The sequence below is a fragment of the Lepidochelys olivacea genome (genome assembly GCF_965140295.1).
Source record: "Lepidochelys olivacea isolate rLepOli2 genome assembly, chromosome: 5".
NCBI classification, from domain to species: Eukaryota; Metazoa; Chordata; order Testudines; family Cheloniidae; genus Lepidochelys; species Lepidochelys olivacea.
In genome coordinates this window covers 120,806,541-120,829,054 of record NC_140415.1, presented here as the reverse complement: position 1 = coordinate 120,829,054, position 22,514 = coordinate 120,806,541, and the positions used below count along the sequence as shown (strand labels likewise).

At 41.9% G+C, this 22,514-nt stretch overlaps 1 protein-coding gene across 1 annotated transcript in view; it reads left to right on the top strand.

Annotated features, from left to right (window-relative positions):
• The first annotated feature begins 349 nt into the window (after window positions 1-349).
• Window positions 350-22,514, top strand: part of MUSK (muscle associated receptor tyrosine kinase) — a 92,397-nt gene continuing 70,232 nt past the window's right edge. The window contains exons 1-5 of the mRNA XM_084628158.1: window positions 350-542; window positions 5,168-5,294; window positions 13,769-13,920; window positions 20,450-20,577; window positions 21,172-21,313. Coding sequence (XP_084484284.1) covers window positions 464-542; window positions 5,168-5,294; window positions 13,769-13,920; window positions 20,450-20,577; window positions 21,172-21,313 — 628 coding nt within the window. The 5' untranslated portion in view covers window positions 350-463. The remainder of the gene's footprint in view (window positions 543-5,167; window positions 5,295-13,768; window positions 13,921-20,449; window positions 20,578-21,171; window positions 21,314-22,514) is intronic.

The following is a 22,514-nucleotide window of genomic DNA, read 5'->3' as shown; positions in this document are numbered from 1 at the left end:
GGGATTATGACAAAAGAGAGAGAGAAGGAGAAAAAGAAAGAGAGGACCAAGTTGAAAGAAAATCCAGTGTCACTGACAAATATACGTATTACTAGTGTATTTACCTTTGGCTGGGGTAAAGGCATGGCAATTTGTGCTGTACTGGGTCAGGTTATTATTTTGGAAAGGCATTTGGCCATTGTATTCCACACTCTTTGCTCAAAAGGAATTCTAAAGGGATTTGCTTTCTCTTGTTTCATGAGCCTCACATTTTCATACTGACCTAAGTGGATGCACACCAGCTGGCCATGTCCATCACTGCAGCCACGTCTGAGAATTCCTGATTATAGTTAGATCCCATACACTCCGCAGCAGAGACGGTCATTAACTGAGGCACTTTGTAACAAACCATGGTTTAAAATGAAACCGGCAGGGAACTCAATGCACTTTGCCTAAAGGAGCCTTGTATGATTCTGGATTAACCATGAAAGACTTAATGAACATTCCACTCGTACATATCTTCACTCTGGCGGCCTTCAGCTTAGCTGAAAAACTTCCAAAAGGTTTGTTTAAACAGCCTTCATCTTCTCCTAGCTTTTGTGACTGATTAAGGAGTTTTTATAAGGACAGGCGAGGCTTGAAGGGGGGACCCTTGTGTCAATACTGAAAACTATATAAATGTAAGGCTTTCAGTTTCACTAGTTTGGTCATTTCTCTATTGTCTTTAGAGGATAACAATGAAATAATCCTGCATTTATACCTAAAGCTGAAGGTTGTTTATTTACAAATAGCACTTAGTGTCACTGTAATGGGCAAGGATGTTCTTTGGGTCCAGTTTGCGTGGGATGGGTGTTGTCATGTCAAAGAAAGCTCCTAAGACTTAGCTGCTGACTGGTATACTATGTGTTAGGGTCAAAAGTTTTATGATATTCTTGTGCATCTATGTATGTATATGTATAAATCGTATTTGTATATATAATGCATATACATGTGTATATATAAAATGCCTACAAAATGCATGTATATATATATACACATACACATACACATGTATCATATATTAATATCATATGTCATTTATATTATACATACACACACACACACACACACACACACCAATATGAGATTCTAAAAATCTGTTCAGAAAATTCTGAGAGATGCAAATGCAACTTTATTGTAATGGGAACTGAAGATTTACCATATGGGAACCGAACTGTCAGCCAGGTAAATGTAACTTTTTTATTTTTCCATATTGATTATTAGGACTGGATCAAAATATACCATAAACTACACTCTCTGTGGACAAAGAAATTTAACCCAAGAGGAAGCTGCTAGTCACTTATTATGCCAATAGCTCTGCCCAAGTCAAGATTAATACCTATAACCGGTGATCAGACTGTTTTCCTTGCTTTCCAAATTTATTGACATGGAAATTGGCCCCAAGGTTTTGTATTAAGGCAGCAACACTAGATAAGGCTCGGGAAGAGCATGGTAGATAGTAGCAAGACTGGAGAGACAAGAAAACAAAAAGAGATAGAAGTGATTTTTCTGATACCATCATGCAATGAAGAGACATCTGCCCTTTCATGAAACATCTGCACTGGATTTTCTCTTTAAGAAAGCTAAACATCATGTTCATGTCAATTGTCTTGTTTCATGAGAGAGTCTGAACATGTGAATGCAACCAAGCGTGCTGAAAAGACCACAAAGTAATATTTTTGATAGGTTTTGCAGCAAAGCTGGACCAGCAATGGTCAGAAATACGCATAAGAGAAGTTCATAGAGAAGTTTCACTATTTCCAAGAGTCTACAATTCTGGAATGGGGGTAAATTTTATTTTTCTGTTTCATTTGTTCACTTAAAAAAGTTTAAATTTAAAAATAAAAAACAACCCAGTACTAACTGATGGACTGCATTTAGAACAGGGTCCACTATCTTCTCAATGAAAGTAACAAACACTAGAAACTTTTAATATTGACCGTGAATCCTTTTACTATTTCCTAAACTTACAATTGATGCCCAGGAAAATGGCACCTGAATGGCCTTAAGGATGGAGCAGTTATATGTCTTGTTGTGCTAGTTAAAGTTATACTTGTTATCTAAAAATATCAGGGCATAGTCTTGACTGACCTGAGTGCCGCAGCATGCAAAAGTCTTGGCCGGTTTCTCAAACCTAGGCACAAGGTACTATGCATTTTTCTCAGTTAATTTAACCATTGGCAATATGGACACCATTGGATTTGATGTGATTTTCTGTCTGGGAAAGCATTGGTTCTCATCAAAACCAGGACTTTTTTTATGTCAATCTCTAAATAAGCACCGGTCACTGCCATTTTGGAGATCTCTCTCTGGACAGAAACAAAATGGTGGCACGGCCCACAAATTACTGCGTCACACAAACACACCAAGTACTTCTTGGACCTGTGTCCTTCTTTTCTCTTATCCTAGCAAAATAATATTTACTCAATCTTCTCTATTATCCCAACATTAAATTTTAATATGGGAAAATAAAAAAGATAGGAAGGAAAGTGCAGGATACGCCCAGTTATTAACATTATGGTTATAAAGGCTTAGAAAGCAACAGAGGGCACTGTTAACAAGTTTTCCTTTAACTGTTTTTCTGATTGGTAAAATATTAGTTGTATGGATGCCATTCCCTTTACGTATAAGGGTTAATCCTGCTCTGAGAGTTATGCCATTAATTTGAATTGGGAGCTGGATTAGGCCCATAAAGCATAATAGCGCTAGTGCCAATGGTATCTTATCTACCAATAAAAAGGTAAAATAAAACTCTTTAATTGTGCCCATTATATCTGTTTACTCCCTGACTCTGAGGGATCTTGTTTTGCCTGATGAGCAAAGTACTATCAATAATACATCCAGTAGATCAGCTGTTACTGCTTTCTCCCTCAACATAGCTACATTTAGCTCATGAATACAATCAGTATGCAGTATACAATATGCATTTGAGTTAATTCATTAATTAAAGTAGCTTGAGATCAAAATGCACCTTTCCACAGCTCTAGGCACGCCAACATAAATTAAAATATCGCATGCAAGACAGCCATTGCAACCGATCCATCCCATAATAGAACCCAGCTATAAAATCTGATTCACAAAATAACTAAACCGTCTTTAAAATGAACAGACTTAGGGCAGAAAACGTACTAGCAATAATAAAGGACTTCAAAAAGTGCCTATAGTGTGTTTTCTCTAACATTTCAACACAGTTTTTTTCTTGGCATCTTTTTCAATAGGACCTGGAGTGAAATCCTGGCTTCACTGAAGTCAGTGATAAAACTCCCATTGACCTCAGTGGGGCCAGGATTTTAACCCAGCTGTAACACTTGCGAACAAGGAGGAAGGGACTTCTTATGCAGTAATAAACACACACCCTGCATACTTTAAAGCAGTGATAACCTGATGCAACTATCTTGTTTCTTTTAGCTGCAGAATTATGATTTGTTTTTCACATATATGTAATTACTGATTACTATGAGCAGTTTGCAGTCATATTGAAAAGAAATATTATTAGCAGAGACATGTTTTAGTAGCAATTTTCAAAAATACTGGACCATGACATGAACTTGAAAGATATAGTTAGCACGAAGGGCCTGAGTCTCCTCAGTTTTACTCCAGTTGGACTCCATAACACCAATGGAATCCTAAGTTACACCCAGGTAAGTGAGAAAAGAAGCAGGCACAAATTCTGTACTATACCATCTAAATATTCTGTCTCATTTGTACTGGAGTGCCTCACATTGCCATATGTTTTTGGTGCATTTTAGTGCTCAGGAATATTTAAGATTGAGTGTATTGGCTACAGAGGAAGCAGACATAGTGTAGGCAAACATTTTTCCACCAAGAAACATCAAAATGTAGCAGAGATCTCTGCAGTAAACACAGTATATCTATTTAGTAATGTATGTGCGGGAAAGGTAATTTTCTTTGTACTGTTTAAAGGTCACTGGAATTTCTCTTGTTGCTCCTTCATGTTCACTGCAGTATTTCACAGAGAAGCAGACGGCTAGTTCAAATATAGGCACAGCTGTCAATGAAATCCAGTGTACCAAGTACTGGATGTACGTCTCTACCAGTCATACATTAAGAGTTACTGGTTGTGTATCTTTGGTTGCAGGGATCACCATGGGGAGGGAAAATAATTATGAGAGGTACCTTTTGATCGCTACCATCTATGCTTCAGCTTTTACCAAGTGGCATGGAAAATACCTTTCCAAAGATAAAGCAGCATTTCAGTTGATGATGTGTGCCCAATAATAAATGTAAGCGATAGTTATTTATCATCCACATCACACTGGGCACGAGCTGATTAAGGAAAAAGAAACAAGAAGTTGTGTGTCAGTCAGGCCGTAGTATTGACGTACCTCAGGGGAATTTATAAACTATCCCTATGCCAATAATAGTATTACACATTTAAAAAAAAATGAAGAAATACAGAAGAACTGAAACAGACTGCATTAATGACACGGATTCCTGAAGCTCACATATTTTGACATCAATGGCGCACCACCTTACACACTCACACCAGGGTGTCAAGGAGCCCCCTTATTCCCACATATGGATCCAGCATTGCTGGTCCATGCAAGGATGAGCAGCTGCTGTAGGGGCCACTAGTTCCCCTTGTGTAGGCAAGTAGTGTGTAAAGCCTAGGATCTGCCCCCCGCCCCCCACCATGCCAACCACTGCTGTTGAGCAGGCATGGAGGGGGAAGCAGGGACTGAACTGTGACTCTTTGAATCACACCAGGTTTGGGGTAACTTCATGGACTATCCCTCAGAGAGTTTAAGAAAAAATAATAATAAGAAATAATAAGAAAAAAAACATGATAAAGAGACCAGGTAATAAGTGCCCATGGAAACCTCAGTTCAACTGTTTTAGTGCAGGAGGCCCAGTGTGTATTGGAAGAGCGTGCAGATTTGCAAGTGATGAGGATGCAGAGAATTGCCAGCCCCACTAGCCAGTTATAAGTGGCCTAGTTCTGTGTCAGAGAATTACTGAATTCCAGGGAAGGGGTTGGGAGGTGACCCCACTTACATTGACTCTGCACAGCAGCGGAGTCCCATTGGTTTGTGCCCGTGAAGTCAACAGGCAATTTGATGATTTTGCAGACATTGCTCAGAAGAAACCCAGGCCTGAAATCACATGTTTTCTCCCCTTCTTTCTGTAGCTCCCCTTATCAATACTCCTCTGGAAACCGTGGACGCATTAGTAGAAGAGGTTGCTAAATTCATGTGTGTAGTGGACTCCAATCCTGAGCCAGAGATTACCTGGACACGTAACAACATTCCCATCAGGTAAGTATGAAGTACTATGACAGCTCAAGGGGACACCGATTAATCTAGAATCAAACCAAAACTAAAAGTTTCAATTCAGTTCAACCATCCAAACTGAAATATTTCGATTCCAGAATGTCAAAACATTTCATTTGTTAGGAAATGTTGAAACAAAATGTTTGGAATCACAGTTTTTAGGCTGGTTTCAGAGTAGCAGCCGTGTTAGTCTGTATTTGCAAAAAGAAAAGGAGTACTTGTGGCACCTTAGAGACTAACAAATTTATTTGAGCATAAGCTTTTGTGAGCTACAGCTCACTTCATCAGATGCATTCAGTGGAAAATACAGTGGGGAGATTTCGAAAGCTTATGCTCAAATAAATTTGTTAATTTTTAGTCTATTTCCATTCCATAAAACGTGTGGATATTTTGACTTCTTATCCCAGTCAGGATTAAAACAAATTTTGAAATACCAGAATTTTCTGCAGGATGAAAATTCTGATTTCCCACCAGCTCTACTAAAATGTAATACCGAGGAACACAGCAGGACGTAAAATTTGTAGGGCTGAATTGAAAACTATGGATGAAAAGCACCAGCAGAGTGCCAAGTATGTCCCTCTTTAGCATGTCCTTGATAGAACAGCAATGTTACAAGCTGTGATCCTGTAATAGGGAAATAAATGAGGTTACCTGTTGTGATTCCAGACAAATTACTGGATCAGATTTTTTGGCAGGAGAATCATAAGCGTTTTCCTATAAAAAAGACATTTGTGACAGCAGAAAGAAACGTTGCCTAGGTGCATTTTGGTGAAAATCTGTCGTGAGGGGAAAAATGAGCAGAAACAACATGTGCGGGAGTTCTGTACGTTAGAACACGGCACAGATGGGATGCATTAGCAGATGCTTTTTAAGATAGTCCCAGAGTGCTCGGAGCATAGTAGCTGAGTACACTATTCCACTTTGTGGTAACAGATGGGAGAAATAAAGTGCCTAGGTATTCATATATGCTTCATAGGGTTGTTATGTAGGTTCCTGGAGCCATATCTCCATTAAATATATTTACAGACAGACAGCTACCTGTGCCAATGCTTGTCAGATTTTGTGCACAAGTCAGTATGACGTTTGTTGTGTATCCTTGTGCCACCATTTTGGGAGGAGTCAGGTTTTTTTTCAGGGGGAAACAAGTGTTTGAACAGCATCAGCCAATGGGGGAGCACTGGGATGGTTTCTGTCTCAAGGAGGGAGGCAGGATGTTTCTTTGAGGTCTGCTCAGATCTGTGACTATGCCCCTTTATGTGGTACAGCCTGTTCTCCTCAACTCACTGGTCCTGCTCTAAGAGCCTGTGTGGAGTCCTTTCTTCTCCTTTTGGGGCATCATGCAGTCACAACACTCCCACTGCACAAGCCATGTTGAGAAGGAAAGTGTCCTTGCATTCTCCCCCACTCTGCTCCCGACTCTGGCCCAGAGAGAGATGCTTACTTAGGCATCGAGCTTGTTAAAATATTTTCACACGAAACTCCCACTGACTTCAGTGGGAAAACGAATCTGCACTAGACCCAATGCTGACTGGTAACTTTGTGGACTAGTGAGTGCTGGGGGTGGAGCACTATAAGGGTCCTGGCCGCGTGTCAGGGTATTATTGTGTGTCAGGTTTTTGGGCGTGGCCCAAGATTCTACATTTTAAGAAAACAGTTTTGCTTCATTGGGGTGAGCTAGTTAAGGGGAGGGTAAGACTATGACTGGTTTTATTTGGGGATTATTATTTATTATTTAGTGCTCACAGAGCGCTTGGCACTGTACAGCACACAGAACGTGCCAAGAGTGCTAATCCACAGTGCCACGCACTGATGCTTAATACTGGTGGAAGAGATATCGGACAGGGAGTCAGGAAATCGGTTGTCTGTTCCCATCTCTGCCATGAGCGTCTTGCCTGAACTTGGGTGATCCTATTCTTAGTCATATTGGAGTTATTTTCAATGTGGTCATGTGGGTGTATATCAGAGCAGAATTTGATCCTTGTTATTCTTTAGGTCTCATTTCTGTATATGTTAGAACTAATTTCCCTATACGGCCCTACACATTTGAATTTGAAGGAGCAGTCATATGACTGAGTCTATTGCTGGCTATGCCACCACAGATTTCTTGTATAACTCTAAGAAAGCAATTAACTCTGTTCCTCAGTTTAGCCATTTACAGAACAGGGATGATATTTCTCTGATGAAAGGGAATGTTGCAAGACTTCATTCATTTGTGTTTTCAAAGTACTTTGTGAACCTTGCATAGAAAATGTTCTGTAATAGCAAAGTAGTATTATTCCTGCCTTGTGAACATAGTAATAGATTAAAACAAGGTTTCTTTGTATTGTACACTGTCACACATCATTCACTACCTACCAAAGCATCATCTAAAGAAGAATGATGTGCTGTGCTTTGGAAACTGTTCATTTCAGGGTGGTAGGGAATATTACTGTTGTTGCTATGGTTACATTTTGCAGACAATCTCTTGCAAAGGTAAAAAATAGTCCATCCACTTTTAACCTTCGATCAGGCAAATTCCTTTACATTCTCTGTTTCACATTCTTGATCCTCCCTTGATTCTCTTTCAGCGATGGGAAATTTCATTTTGTTTAAAAATAATCTGTATATAAATAAAGTGAGACCTGTTTTAATTGTGTAATTTGTACATTACTCAGGGTCTGCTTGAGGATGACTTCTGAGAAATACTCATGAGACTCCAGACAGGTCATTACTGCAGGCAGATTTGACTGTTTGTGCGACCATTTTAGAATATTAAAAAAAAGTCCTATCAATCTATTTAAAACTGCATATGTATATCCACACAAGATTTTAGAATTCATGCTTCAGTGACTGCAGGAGAACTGTCCTCTTTAGCCCAAATCTCAATCCTGCAAGAATTGTACTAAAGCCCCCAAACTGTGCCAAGCATCTTGCAGAACAAGGGCCTAAAACCGCATGAATAGAATCTTCAGATCAAACAACCTATCTTCTAGTTCCTTCTCCATCAATAAAACTAACATTGAAGGGAGAAACAGCCTGGGGGATGCCATTTATACATCAGGACTGGGGTCACATCATCCCCAACCCCCAATCCTTACAGGTCCACACACCTTCTCTGAGAGTATACAGAAAAGTAGACACTAAGTGGCACACTATCTCCTTCTCCAATAACTCAAATCACCTTCCCAAAAGGTGTATCACTTTGATACTAAATTAGACAGAGCATGCCTGTTTTACACAACTGCCAAAAAATCCTCTAAAAGCCTATTTTTGTGCGACCAAGCACATCAGTTGCTTTGTTCTTCTCCTGGTGTTTCTGCAGCAGAAACAAAATAGCTTTCTCCAGAGCAGTCCTGACATTCAGGGTCGGTGCTGGTGGATACAAAGTTTTGGCATGAAGACAGGGCATTATATAAACTGAAACTATTTCAACTAACTACACTCCAAACTCAGGGAGGGAGAAATATTTGCTAAATGGAAAAGAACCAAATCAGTGGATTTGTAAAAAAGTAAAACGTCACAGACGCTAATTGTTACACACAATACATATTAATTATTTTATTTTTGAAAGCTTCTTCCCTTGCCAAGGCTCAAGGACACTGGACAGACAGATAACTTCAAAACAAAACAATATGTAAACAATTGAATGCAATGGGAACAGTGCCAGAATAAGGACTGATGAGATTAGATTGCATGCAGCTCCTTATGTATTCCTTGTTTTCTAGGGTCACCGAATATTGACATATATAGTAGAGTTTTCTACCTTTAGTTAGCTGCTGGCCAACTAACTCAAGGTAGCTAATACATTCGTAAAGCACAGTGTAAAGCCACACATGTTTGCTTTAGGACCTGCAGTATAAACTTCAACTATGCAGACATTACTTGCGGTAGCATTTCCAACAGAAAACTCGATAGACTAGGGTCATAGGTTAGAATCCGGAACAACAGGAATCCACTGCTTTGCACCCTGTGTGGTTGTTTACACCTGGGTGAGTGTAGAATGCTCCCATTCTGATTTTGTAGTATTTTCCCACTCCCCTTGCACATGTGTAAATGATGATACAAGGTGCCAGCCAGCGGAGAGCTATGCCCCGTGCTTCTATAGCACTTTCACTCCAAGAATCAGGATGGGCTTTACAAACAGCACCGAATTCAGTCTCACAACAATCCCGTGAGGTAAGGAAGGGTCATTATTTCCTTTCTATGCTTAAGGAAAGTGAAGCACTGAGCAGGTAAGGTTACGTTTTTGAAAGACATTGCCTTAATTATTGGAGGCCCACTCTGCAACAAATGGGGCCTGATTATCAGAGGTACTGTTGAGAACCCAGTGGCGTTGTGGCTACTCAGTACCTCTGAAAATCATGTCCTTGAAAATTAGGGCCTAACGCCCACATCCTCAAAGGTATCTAGGTCATTTCAATTGATTTCAAATGGGAGTTAGGTGCCTAAATATCTCTGAGGATTTAAGCCTATGTGACTTGCGTAAAGTCACATAGGAAGTCAGTAACAGGCATACAGAACCAGATCTCCTGACTCTTATTCCTGTGCTTTAGCCATAAAACCGTCCTTCCTGAGCACTATTTAGGGTTTGTATCTTTCACCCTACTTTGTAAACTCCTACATTTTCCTAGGGAGAACTAGGAAAGGCAACTAACCAACATCCTGAAACTATTTATTGGCAGTTATGACATGTCAGTGTGTGCTAGATGGGTTTATTTAAATTGTGGTTACACAGAACAGCTGAGCATAAAATCTTTCCATTTGCTCACCTCCTGCTTCATTGTCCAACCAAAGCAGTAGTGTGGAAGCTTTCCTGGTACTCAGACAGCCAAGATAGTTTTATAATGCTGCCAGGGCAGTTCTGGTAACATGTCTAATTCTCAGTAAACCCACTGAAGTGTAGCTACTCACGACATGTATCTGGCCAGCATACAGATCACACTGCAAAGCTTAGTTTGATTAAATTGCTATCCTTGAAAAATACTGCTTTAGTCTCATAACATCTTCTGCTATGGCTGGCACAGTCTCCAAAACATATACACTAAATCACACACCTATTCTACAATGCAGAAATCTGTATTGACTGCATCAGACTCTGTTATTTTTCTGCTTTGTACTTTACTGTCCCATACAGGGGCAGCTTGTGCCCACTGATTTTAAGCCCTCGCGATAAGGGTTTGATTACTTGCTCAACACAGCTCTCTGGCTGTACTGCATCATGTGAACTAATGGCACGGTGTGAGTGATTAATAAAAATAAGTACAAAAATCTGTGATGTACCATTGTTCTGTGACAGCCATAAGGGATGCAGTAAAAAGGGAAAATTATCAAAAATAAATTATTCATATATTATGTATTCATATAATTATATTGTATTATATATTACATTTAGTGCTGATGAATCACAATTAACTCACGATTAACTAAAAAAATTAACTGCGATTAAAAAAACTAATCACAATTAATCACACTGTTAAACAATAGAATACCAACTGAAATTTATTAAATATTTTTGGATATTTTTCTACATTTTCAATTATATTGTATTCTGTGTTGTAATAGAAATCAAAGTGTACAGTGCTCACTTTATATTATTTTTTTATTACAAATATTTGCACTGTGAAATGATAAACAAAAGAAATTGGATTTTTCAATTCATCTAAGTACTGTAGTGCAATCTCTCTATCATGAAAGTGTAACTTACAAATGTAGATTTTTTTTGTCACATAACTGCACTCAAAAACAAAACAATGTAAAACTTTAGAGTCTCAGTCCCACTTCTTGTTCAGCCAATTGCTAAGACAAATAAGTTTGTTTACATTTAGGGGAGATAATGCTGACTGCTTCTTATTTACAATGTCACCTGACAGTGAGAACAGGACTTCACATGACACTTTTGTAGCCGGCGTTACAAGGTATTTATGTGCCAGATATGCAAAACATTCATTTGTCTCTTCATGCTTCGGCCACCATTCCAGAGGACATGCTTCCATGCTGATGATGCTCGGTAAAAAAATAATGTATTAACGAAATTTGCGACTGAACTCCTTGGGGAAGAACTGTATGTCTCCTGTTCTGTTTCACCTGCATTCTGCCATATATTTCATGTTATACCAGTCTCAGATGATGACCCAGCACATGTTCATTTTAAGATCACTTTCACAGCAGATTTGACAAAATGCAAAGAAGGTATCACTGTGAGATTTCTATAGATAGCTACAGCACTCGAACCAAGGTTTAAGAATCTGAAGTGCCTTCCAAAATGTGAGAGGGATGAGGTGTGGAGAATGCTTTCAGAAGTCTTAAAAGAACAGAAACTACAGAACCCGAACCAAAGAAAATCAACCTTCTGCTGGTGGCACCTGACTCAGATGATGAAAATAAACATGCATCGGTCCGCTCTGCTTTGGATCGTTATCAAGCAGAACCCGTCATCAGCATGGATGCATATATTCTGGAACGGTGGTTGAAGCATGAAGGGACATATGAATCTTTAGTGCATCTGGCACGTAAATATCTTGCGATGCCAGCTACAACAGTGCCATGTGAACACCTGTTATCACTTTAAGGTGACATTGTAAACAAGATGTGGGCAGCATTATCTCCTGCAAATTGTAACCAGACTTGTTTGTCTGAGCAATTGGCTGAAGTAGGACTGAGTGGACTTGTAGGTTCTAGTTTTATATTGTTTTATTTTGAATGCAGTTTTTTTTGTACATAATTCTACATTTGTAAGTTCAACTTTCATTATAAATAGATTGCACTACAGTACTTGTATTAGGTTAATTGAAATATACATTTCTTTTGTTTTTTACAGTGCAAATATTTGTAATAAAAATAAATATAAAGTGAGCACAGTACACCTTGTATTCTGTTGTAATTGAAATCAATATATTTGAAAATGTAGAAAAAGTCCAAAAATAGTTAAATAAATGGTATTATATTATTAACAGTAAGATTAATTGTGCAATTAATCACAATTAATTTTTGATAGCTTGACAGCCCTAGTTATAATTAATTATATATGCAGTGACAACCATCCCAATTGTGTCTCCTGTATGCTACTGGTAATTTTCTTTTATATTTTGCTCTCATTTAGATTCTGATCCTGAGCCTATTGAAATAAATGGCAAAGCTTACACTGATATCAATAAGATCAGGCTCTTACAGAGCTACAAACTGAGGATCCAATCTTGATCCCTTTGAAATCTATAGTAAAACTCCCATTGCCTTCAGTGGGGTCCAAAGTTCACTCCTGGGCTTCATTCACTTCAACAGAGTTAGTCTGGATTTACACAGGTGCAACTGAGAGCAGAGATAGCTCCTTATGCTTAAAGGTGGGTTTAGAGGTATCTAACTTCACTTTTGGAAAGCTGAGCCTATAAAATCTTAAATGGTGAATTTAGACTTATGATGCAAAATGTTTTAAACATTAAACGAAAACAGGGCAAATAAGGCTTTGGGGGTTTAAGCCTGCTTGGCAGAAGAACCCCTCTTTCAGTGACATTTGACAGAAGCAAAGGGCTGTTTTCAGGAACGCAGTTGTAAAAGGTCACAGAAAGATGTAAAACTCATAAACTTATGGCTATAGGATATTTGATGCAATCCGGAGAAATCTTGCACCATTAAAATGACTGCAAAGTTTGTTATATTTTGCAGTTTTGCAAGGAAAACCACAAAACAGCCCCTTCCTCTCCCCTAGGAATTTTGTATTGCTACACAATAGTTAGTCTAGCAGACCACTTCTCCTTCCAAAACATGGAAATCTTCACAGCCTTGTGGTGGCCTTAGGAATTTCCTTTCCTTCGCTAAGACCAATGGGCCAGATCCAGTTGTCATTTAAGTTATAACCACATTCAGATCTTGTAGTCCTTATTAGAGATGGATGGCAAATTTTTATTCTCATGAAAAATTACCAAAAATTTTTTTTTCTGGTTTAAAACAAAATAAAAACTGTTTTGGATGCCAGAAACTTAAAATTGCTTGGCTTTTTCTTACTCAAAACCTGAACAATTTTGACAAAACAAACATCTTTTCACAAAAATTTCCATTTAGTTGAAAAGACACTGTTTGTCCAAAAGCTGTGATGAAATATTTTCAACCAGGCATAGCTCTTATACAGACAAATCCTCATCGAAGTCAAATGCCCCTCAGCTACACTCAAACTATGACTTAGTTTGGTGAAGACTACTGGAGATTCAAGTGGATGCAAGGTTCTGTGCTTGTCTATCCACTTCAGGATAATAGTCCTAGATACTCAACACCTATATTTCACAGTGACTGATATTATAGAAATACCACAGATTAGATAAAAGAGTGTTCAGAACTGCTACTAAATTGGTATCATTACATTTAGAAGTTTCACCATTTTAGGAACCACGAGACAAAGCTAAACTTGAAGTGGGTTTGATGACTCGGAATGAGTTCAGATTTATACTGTACATCTTCTGCTCTTACCAGCGTGTCACTGTATCCTGCAGGCTGTTTGATACACGATACAGCATACGAGAAAATGGGCAGCTTCTGACCATTCTCAGCGTAGAGGACAGCGATGACGGAGTATATTGCTGCTCAGCTGACAATGGAGTTGGAATGCCTGCAAGAAGCTGTGGGGCTTTACAGGTGAAAATGAGTAAGTGGGAGGAGCCCTTTCCACACAATTAAACTGAGTAGATGATAAAAGCTGATCTCTCCTTTTGAGTTAATCTAGCAGACACTTAGGACTCCATTCTGCTGCTATTTGTGTAAGAGGACTGTTGCCCCCTTACTAACATTCAGTGGGGGTGTTTTGGTTGGCTAGCTCCCAGTACTAAAAGGGGAAGGGTCTATGGGGAATCAGGACCCTGAGACTGATAGTCCCCAGGAACAATGGGGAGAGGCCAGTGCTCCAGGTCAGCCTGAATGACAGGGTGGGCAGGCTAATCAGAGAGTCAGGAGGCCCCGTCCTCCGTGTGAGCTGGAATTGCCTGGGTCAGACAACGTGGGGCCGAGCTAAGGAGAAAGCAGGGGCCCAAGCTAAGCTGGGGAGCAGAGCTGTGCCAGATCCAGAGGGACCAGAAAAGCAGCCCAGAGAGAGCAGACCCTGTGCTGGGAGCAGAGCTGCAGCCCCAAAGCCAGAGGCACAGCCCAGAGAGAGCAGACTTGCCCTGGGAGCAGAGCTGCAGCAACCAGAGCCAGAGGGGCCAGAAAAGCAGCCCGAGAAGCAGGTCAGTGCTGGGAGCAGAGTCACAGAAGCAGCCTGCAGAGCAGACCTGTCCTGGGAGCAGAGCTGCAGCAACCAGAGGCAGAGGGGCCAGAAAAGCAGCCCGAGAAGCAGGTCAGTGCTGGGAGCAGAGTCACAGAAGCAGCCTGCAGAGCAGACCTGTCCTGGGAGCAGAGCTGCAGCAACCCGAGGCAGAGGGGCCAGAGAAGCAGCCCAGGAAGCAGGTCAGTGCTGGGAGCAGAGTCACAGAAGCAGCCTGCAGAGCAGACCTGTCCTGGGAGCAGAGCTGCAGCACCCAGAGGCAGAGGGGCCAGAGAAGCAGCCCAGGAAGCAGGTCAGTGCTGGGAGCAGAGTCACAGAAGCAGCCTGCAGAGCAGACCTGTCCTGGGAGGAGAGCTGGAGCAACCAGAGGCAGAGGGGCCAGAGAAGCAGCCCAGGAAGCAGGTCAGTGCTGGGAGCAGAGTCACAGAAGCAGCCTGCAGAGCAGACCTGTCCTGGGAGCAGAGCTGCAGCACCCAGAGCCAGAGGGGCCAGAGAAGCAGCCCAGGGAGCTGGAGGCAGAGCAACAGCAGCTGTGCAGAGACCGAGTGGTGGAGCTGGGGCTGGAGCAGTCCGGAGCTGGATGCGATGAGCAGCTGGAGAGAGCGAGGGGGACCCTGGGCAGTGGGCCCAGCACAGGGAGATGCCTCAGCTAAGAGGCTCTGCAGGCCAGGCTTGGATCGTAACCCTGACAGGGCGGGGGCGACACTGGGAAGAAGGGTCCTGCCACTTAGAGCCTGGGAGCGTGTGGCCAGCACCAGAGCAAGTGTCCAACCCCCAGCATCCCTGCAGCACAGCCAGGGCCTGAGAAGAAGGCCTGGGCCTTACAAGGAACAGACTGTGAACTGCCCGGACGTTCCAGGGACACTGTTTGTGATGTTCCCTGCCACAGAGCGGGTTGATATGTTTCCTTTAACCTTTCCCATTTTTCCTTATTCTTTTTAAAATTAATTGTTGATTAAATAACTTGCATTTGCTTTAAATTGTATGTAATGATCAGTGGGTCAGAGAAGTGCCCAGTGCAGAGAGAGTACCCCGGAGTGGGGACACCCTAGCCCCTGTCCTAGGTGACCACAGCAAGGTTGGGGGTCGAGCCCCCCCCGGAATCCTGGGCCCAGCCTTGTTGGGGTTACGAGGACTCTGCCAGACAGGAGAGTGGAAAGGGAGCCCTCAAGGGCAGGGAGGCAACAGGGTAAAGGAAGTGGGAGTGAGGACTCAGATCCTTTCACTAGCCCACTTCACTGGGGTAGTACAGAAGCCAGGAAAGTTCCCCACAGTAGTGGGACTATTCCCCCGCTTACATTTGGAGAAGAAAAAAAAGAAGCTTTCTTTGCACAATACGGACAATTTACAGTTTCACATGATGCACTTTCGATTTTTGCATATCTGTATGCACACCTCTGGCTTTGCATGGGGTTTCTACATCTGGCAAATGTAGTCAGTGTTTCTTGCATACAAGTGACCATGTTTGGGTCTTTGCTTATGCATATGTGTTGACCATGTTCTTTGTTCTGACCATCCAATCCCTAATGAGTTCCCCAGCTATTTCTTGACAGACAATAATGGAAACCCTTACAGTACCTGGACGGAAAATGAGAGAGAGGAAAAATTAGCTGCCCAAGCTTCAGGCACCAAATGAAATTTCTATGGTATGTTCCTGTGACTCTCAAAACCGTAAAGTAGGGTAGGTTTATCTTTCCTGACTGACAACCATGGAAGACTGTTATAATGCTTTACAGATCAAAAAGGCTATTCCTCCTTGGCTGACATTTTCACTGTGGAGCTCATCTAGGAAATTGCTGAGGACTCGTCTTAAGATCCACCCCCAATGGACGGAATGATGCCCCTACCACTGTGGCGCATCTCCACAGCACAACAGCAATGTGATGAGCGTCCTCCCACCCACTACGGAGGGGGACAGGAGTGCCCTATTCCACACTGAATGGCGTAACCCACCATTCCCCAGCCCCCACGGTGGCAGGTTAGGTTTTTTTTAAAACTGACTTCAAAGAAATCCAAACAGCTGCCCCCGTTTCAGCAACCTTTGTGTGAATCAGAAGGCTGGACCTTGTTTATCATTTCCCGTCATACTGGCGTGTGAATTCACATTTAGCTACATCCCACTGACAAAAAATCTGAAGCAGCTTATTACCTGAAATATATTGTACTCATGGAAAGACTGTGCCTAGTTCTAGTCTGAAGGGATAATAGCAGATTAAAAAATAGTCATGGACCGAATCTTTAGCTAGTGTAAAGGGGAAGTAGAGAGGGACTGAGAGGAAGAGTCTATTTGAGAGTTGGGGGTGGGAAACCGGCAGCGTACAGGAGAAAAGAGATTGGAAGGAAGAGACTGTATGCATGAGGCAATGTGGGATCGTAGAGTCTTTCCACAGTTAGTCATCTCCACCACCAGGAACTACTCCAGTCCCCAAGTTAGATGAATTTTGTGACTTTTCTAAGCAGAATGCAGCCAAACAGTACCAAACAAGCAATGGAGGCCTTGAAATATGTATAGAATATTGCCCAAAGGAGTTTCAGTCAAAGCCACTATCTTTTATTTTTGAAAAAAATATGTTGATTAGATGCAAACCAGGCACCTAGAGGTGAAAACCCAACTGGTTAATCACCTCGTAGGAAACCTACCCACTGCTATTAAAAATAATCACGTAAATGTGAGAATGAGACCCAGACATGACAACCTCTGGAGAAGCCTCAGGAGAGACTACACAGCATACAGCCATATTCTTCAATTTCCTGTTCTTGCTTTATCTATAGGATCATACACACTCTCACACCTAATAGGCGAAGAGTCCATCCACTAAGAGTCTGCTACCGGATACTTTAGAAGAGGAAGGCATAAAACCTTCATAATAAACCTAACTGTGCATTGCTGTGAAAATGTCTCCCTGACCCCATCTGGAGATCAGTTTGTGCCCTGAAGCACAAGGATTGCTAGCTTTCGCAACAGACAATGTGTCTAACTATTGTAACTATGATGCTATTCTTATTCATGCAGGGCTGCATTTTGGCTCTTGCGGTGAGAAGCACGCTCTGGGAAGACTGGGAGGGAGTGATGCCAAAGTGGCAGTCCCCTAAAGCATTTTGCCCAAGCGCAGCTGTACACAGAGAGGGAGAACTGGGAAGGAGCCCACTGAGCAGTGGTACTTACGGTGAAAGGCACAGCATGCATTCTCCCTGTCGCTGCCTCTGTGTGCCATCGGGCCTCAGAGCCCTTTAAGATGACGAGCCTTTACTAGCCAAACAGACCAGCGCTCAAGGGCACGCTGGGGATATAGTTTGGCTGCCTCCTATGTCAGCATGCTTGGAGGGAAGACAAAGTACTCCCTTCTTTGCTGTCCTCCACAAGTGCATCTACGCAGGGGCAGCCAGCCACACTTTGGTCCATAAGCACATCTTCCTTTCTGAAGTTACTACGTCTCATTTGTCTTATTATTTAATGTTAGCATGAGCTTTACTTATTGATGCCATTGGTATACCTGGTGCTGAATATCCTTCAGCCCTGAGTTCCACAAGATAATTATATGGCACTCCCAAGTATGTTCTGTTTGAGTACTATATGCTATTTGAGTACAGCATATCAGATAGCATGGCCCAGATCCTCACAGGGACTTAAACTCCGAAATTCCATTGAAATCAAGGGAAGTTAACTAAATAACCTTGAGGATCTGGCCCTGATTTATTCAGTATGGCCGATTCTCCCACACTTGTTCACCTTGAGTAGCACTATGCCCATGTTGCAATCAAAGTGGCTATTTGTGTAGTGACATACTACTCCACATGAGTATGAGGACCAGAATCCGCCTTTATGTGAGGGATTAAAAAACCCTTGGTAAAGCAATAAAGTAGCCCCTCTTAGCAATGTTGTGCATCAATCCTTCAAGTGCTGCTCCTTTAAACATAATCTTCCCTTGTATTTTAGTAACCAGATTTATTTCAGAGCAAAGTACAAATAAGCCCGCATCGTACTACGTGAGCACAGACTTTTTTATCCACAATCTCAAAAAGTCTTGAGCATTGCTCTATACATGTAGTTGTCCCTTCTTCATAGCTAGGGCCTGGTTCCTGCGGATACTTATACGCTTGAATAGCCCTGTTGAACTCAGTGGGAATAATCAGGTGCCTACAGTGATTTACATGTGTTTGCAAAATCAGAAGCTAGATTTGTAACTGCTATTACATATACGAGTATGAATGGGCATCTGTGAGTTAATGGGCCAGATCCTGAAGACTCTCTGCATGCAGACAACACATTAACATTAACAGGAGTTTTAGGCATGGGACGGTTGCAAAATTGGGCTCCAGGTTTGTTAACGATTGGTCTAATCCAGTGCCTACTGACATCAATGGGAGAGTTTTTGATGTCCATAGGCACTGGATTATAGCCATTATGAGAAAATAAATATCTTTGAAACCATTTTATTACTATTTAGAATTAAATAAAAATCCTCCCAGAGAACATGGAAGACAAAACTTCAAATGTTTTAGAAAAACTGACACTAAGATTTTTTTTCAAAACTTAAAGTTTCCAAGGTCGCGTTTACCTTCCAGGAACACAAAACTAAATGTACCCAAGTTAATATTTCAGTTGCTCTGGGTTTTATCAGGCCCGCCGACAGCAATTCTGGGCTCCAGCGCAGAACAGTCAGTGGGCCCCCACGCACGCACAAGCCACATCAGCCTGACATTTGGGTGGTTCTGTGCCTTGCTGGCTGGTGCCCAGTGAGCTGCCGGCTGTGCTGATGGGCATGCTCTTCTGGCATGGCCAAAGCTTCCACATGCCGGCCTGGTTGGGTTGCCAACTAATTGCAAAAACCCAAAGACCCTTGCCCTGCCCCCTGTCCTGCCCCTTCACTGAGGCCATGCCATCTGCTCATTCCATCTCCCCTCCCTCTCTTGCTCGCTCTTCCCCCACCCTCACTCACTTTCACCAGGCTGGGGCAAGGGGTTGGGGTGAGGGAGGGGGTGTGGGGTGCAGGCTCTGGGAGGGAATTTGGGTGCGGGAGGGGGTTAGGGGGTTGGCGCTTACCTCAGGCGGCTCCCAAAAGTATCTGGCAGACCCCTCTGGCAACGTCTCCGGCCCATGGGAGTTGTGGAGTCAGCGCTCGGGGTGGGGGGGCAGCGCAACAGAGACCCCCTGCCCCGTCCAGGGGCTGTATGGCTGTTCTGCTGCTTCTGGGAGCAGCGTGGAGTGAGGGCAGGCAGAAAGCCTGCCTTAGCTCCATTGCGTTGCCAGCGGTGACAGCCGGGGGCCCCAAGGCCCTTTTAAATTTCCTGGGCCCCTGGGCAGTTGCCCTCTTTGCCCCCTCATCGACAGGCCTGCTCAGATTATCCAAATGTTAATACTCCTGTCACACACCCTTCTTCTTGGGTTACAGATGGACCTGGTCTAAAACTCTGCATTTGGACACACTGAGGAAGTCTGAATCCAGACCCAAACTTTCACAGTAAATGCTCTCTTTACAGTGGACAAAGCAAAAACCCTGAAGACAAATATTCTTGAGCATCGGAGAGATTGTTATCTGGATCTCTGCCCAAGATCTGACGAATTCAGATCAGTGTCAAATTTCAATAATTTGAATAATTTATACTAGGGTATCTGATTTGGTGTCGTTTACCTGGATTTAACATTTTAGGGTGTAGATATAGTTTATAATTATTTCTTTCAGTGGAATTACATGCCTATCAAGAACTCTCTTGGTTCTTCTGTCATTTAGGCCCAGATCTTCCAAGACTTTAAGTACCTAAATACCTTTGAGGGCTGGGCCTTGGTGACAGCAATAAAGGCTATTTGTACAGAGATGCAGACAGGGGATTTTTGATGATAAAGAATAGTATTGAGTGTATCTGAACTGTGTCTCTTGTCCGCTGTTCAGATTTAATTTTGGCCTTTTTGTTTTAGAACCTAAAATAACTCGTCCTCCTGTAAATGTAAAAATAATAGAAGGCTTAAAGGCTGTTCTTCCTTGCACTACAATGGGGAATCCCAAACCTTCTGTCTCTTGGATCAAGGGAGAAACTGTTCTAAAGGTGAGTAGAGAATGAAATTAAAATATCACTTGCATGCTAAAAATATGATGACATAATCAGTCCAAGTATTTGTAAATTCTGCCAGAGAAGCATTTAAAGAGACACAGATGTCATGTTGAAAATGTCAAAACAAGATTTTTGTTTAGGGGTAATTCTACCGGTATAGAATTTTTTTTTTTGGAATTTCTCTATCTCATTTTTCAATTAATAGTAGATCTGAACTAATATAACCCAAAAAGAGTTTTTGAGTCTAATTGTGAATAAAATGTACTCATCTGCTTTGCAGATATTCATTCACAAGCCTTTTGAAGTTATTATTCCCTTATTTGTAAAATATTGGGTGAGTGAATGGCTTGAACAGTACGAACCGAACTTATTGGACTGGAGGCTCTAGCTATAAATTCCTTAATTCATAAGTCTTGTTCAAAGGTGAACATTTACTTCTAGCACTGTTAAAAGGTATTTTGGAATTCACTTAACAATTCCTGTAGGAAAGTCCATATTTGTAAATGAAAGTTTCTAATTGTTTGACGCAACACGTTAAAGTCTATTCATTTTTCTATTTCCCAACTCCCACCTTCCCATCTCTGGCAGGAAAATGCTCGGATTGCTGTTCTGGAATCAGGGAGTTTAAGGATCCATAATGTTCAAAGAGAAGATGAAGGACATTATCGCTGTGTAGCAAAGAACAGTCTGGGCACAGCCTATTCGAAACCTGTCACAATGGAGGTGGAAGGTGAGTGACCCTCATACCCAGACTATCAGCATTTAAAGATCTTTCAGTCATAACACGATCCAATTTCCAGTGAAATAAATGGGACCTACATTTTGTTATTCAAAAGCGTATGTTAAAGCGGGTGCAAAAGGCTAGAGAAGGGCAAGCAAAGAAAAACTCAGGTTGAGAGCATTGGCTCCGTGTCCAGGAGTGAAGGAAAAGCAAAGGAAACGCAAATCAGCAAGTATGTTTTCCTGTTGCTTGCTGATGGTGAAAGTGATGATTTATGAGGGCCAGCTCCTGCAGACCCTTTGACTTCAGTGGGAATTTTGGCTATGTAAAGACTACTGGATTTGCCTTATAGAGAAATAAGTAATTGATGTATCTCCCTTTTCTTTGTCTAGCCATTCCCATATATTGGTTTGTAAAGCCTCACTGCGATTCTACCCTATATCTTTCTAGCTTGGCCAGGGTGGGGAATGTTGGCGCTCCAGATTGATACTGAAAAGCAGGCTGCTGGAAAGTGCTCACTCAGGGCTGTCTTCAGTTGAAAATGTTGCAGCACTGCTTCTGAGCTTACTGTGAAGGATTGCAGCATGATTATTATTACTGCCATTTCCATCCTTTTCTCCTGTTTTTTATTTGAATTGGTTGAGTCTTCAGGAATACAGAACAGTTCTCTTCAAGGAACAGTTCTTTGTACATTTTCCTCCTGCTCAATTGGACACCGATTGATGTTGTTTGTTTTGGTGTTTAGTTACTCGTATACAGGGTGTTTTCCCTCTGGTATAAATTATCACCGATTTCAGTGTGCTGAAAGCAACAGACTGCAGTAGAGAGAGATTGAAAAAGCTAACAACATTCTGATTTCTTGGATACTATAACGAAAGTTAGGTCAAGCAGTGCTTTATGGTAGTCAGTGGTGGAGGAAGGATTAATCCAATGGTTGAGCCAATTTGCATTTCCCATTCTGAATGGAACCCCCATGCTGCAAAGTGGCTGTCCATTTTTCCAGTAACTCTAGTTTTGGGGCTGCGTGGTTTTGATCGGTGCAGGCTATATCATGGTTTTCATCAGGGGAGGCTATATTTAGCCTTATGATGACATTTTCCCATATATAGGGTGCAATCCTACTCCCAAACTCCCACTGACCTCATTGGGAGCAGGATGTGGCCCATTGTAACGGAATTACAAGTTAACGTAGGTTTGTTGTTTGCTTAGC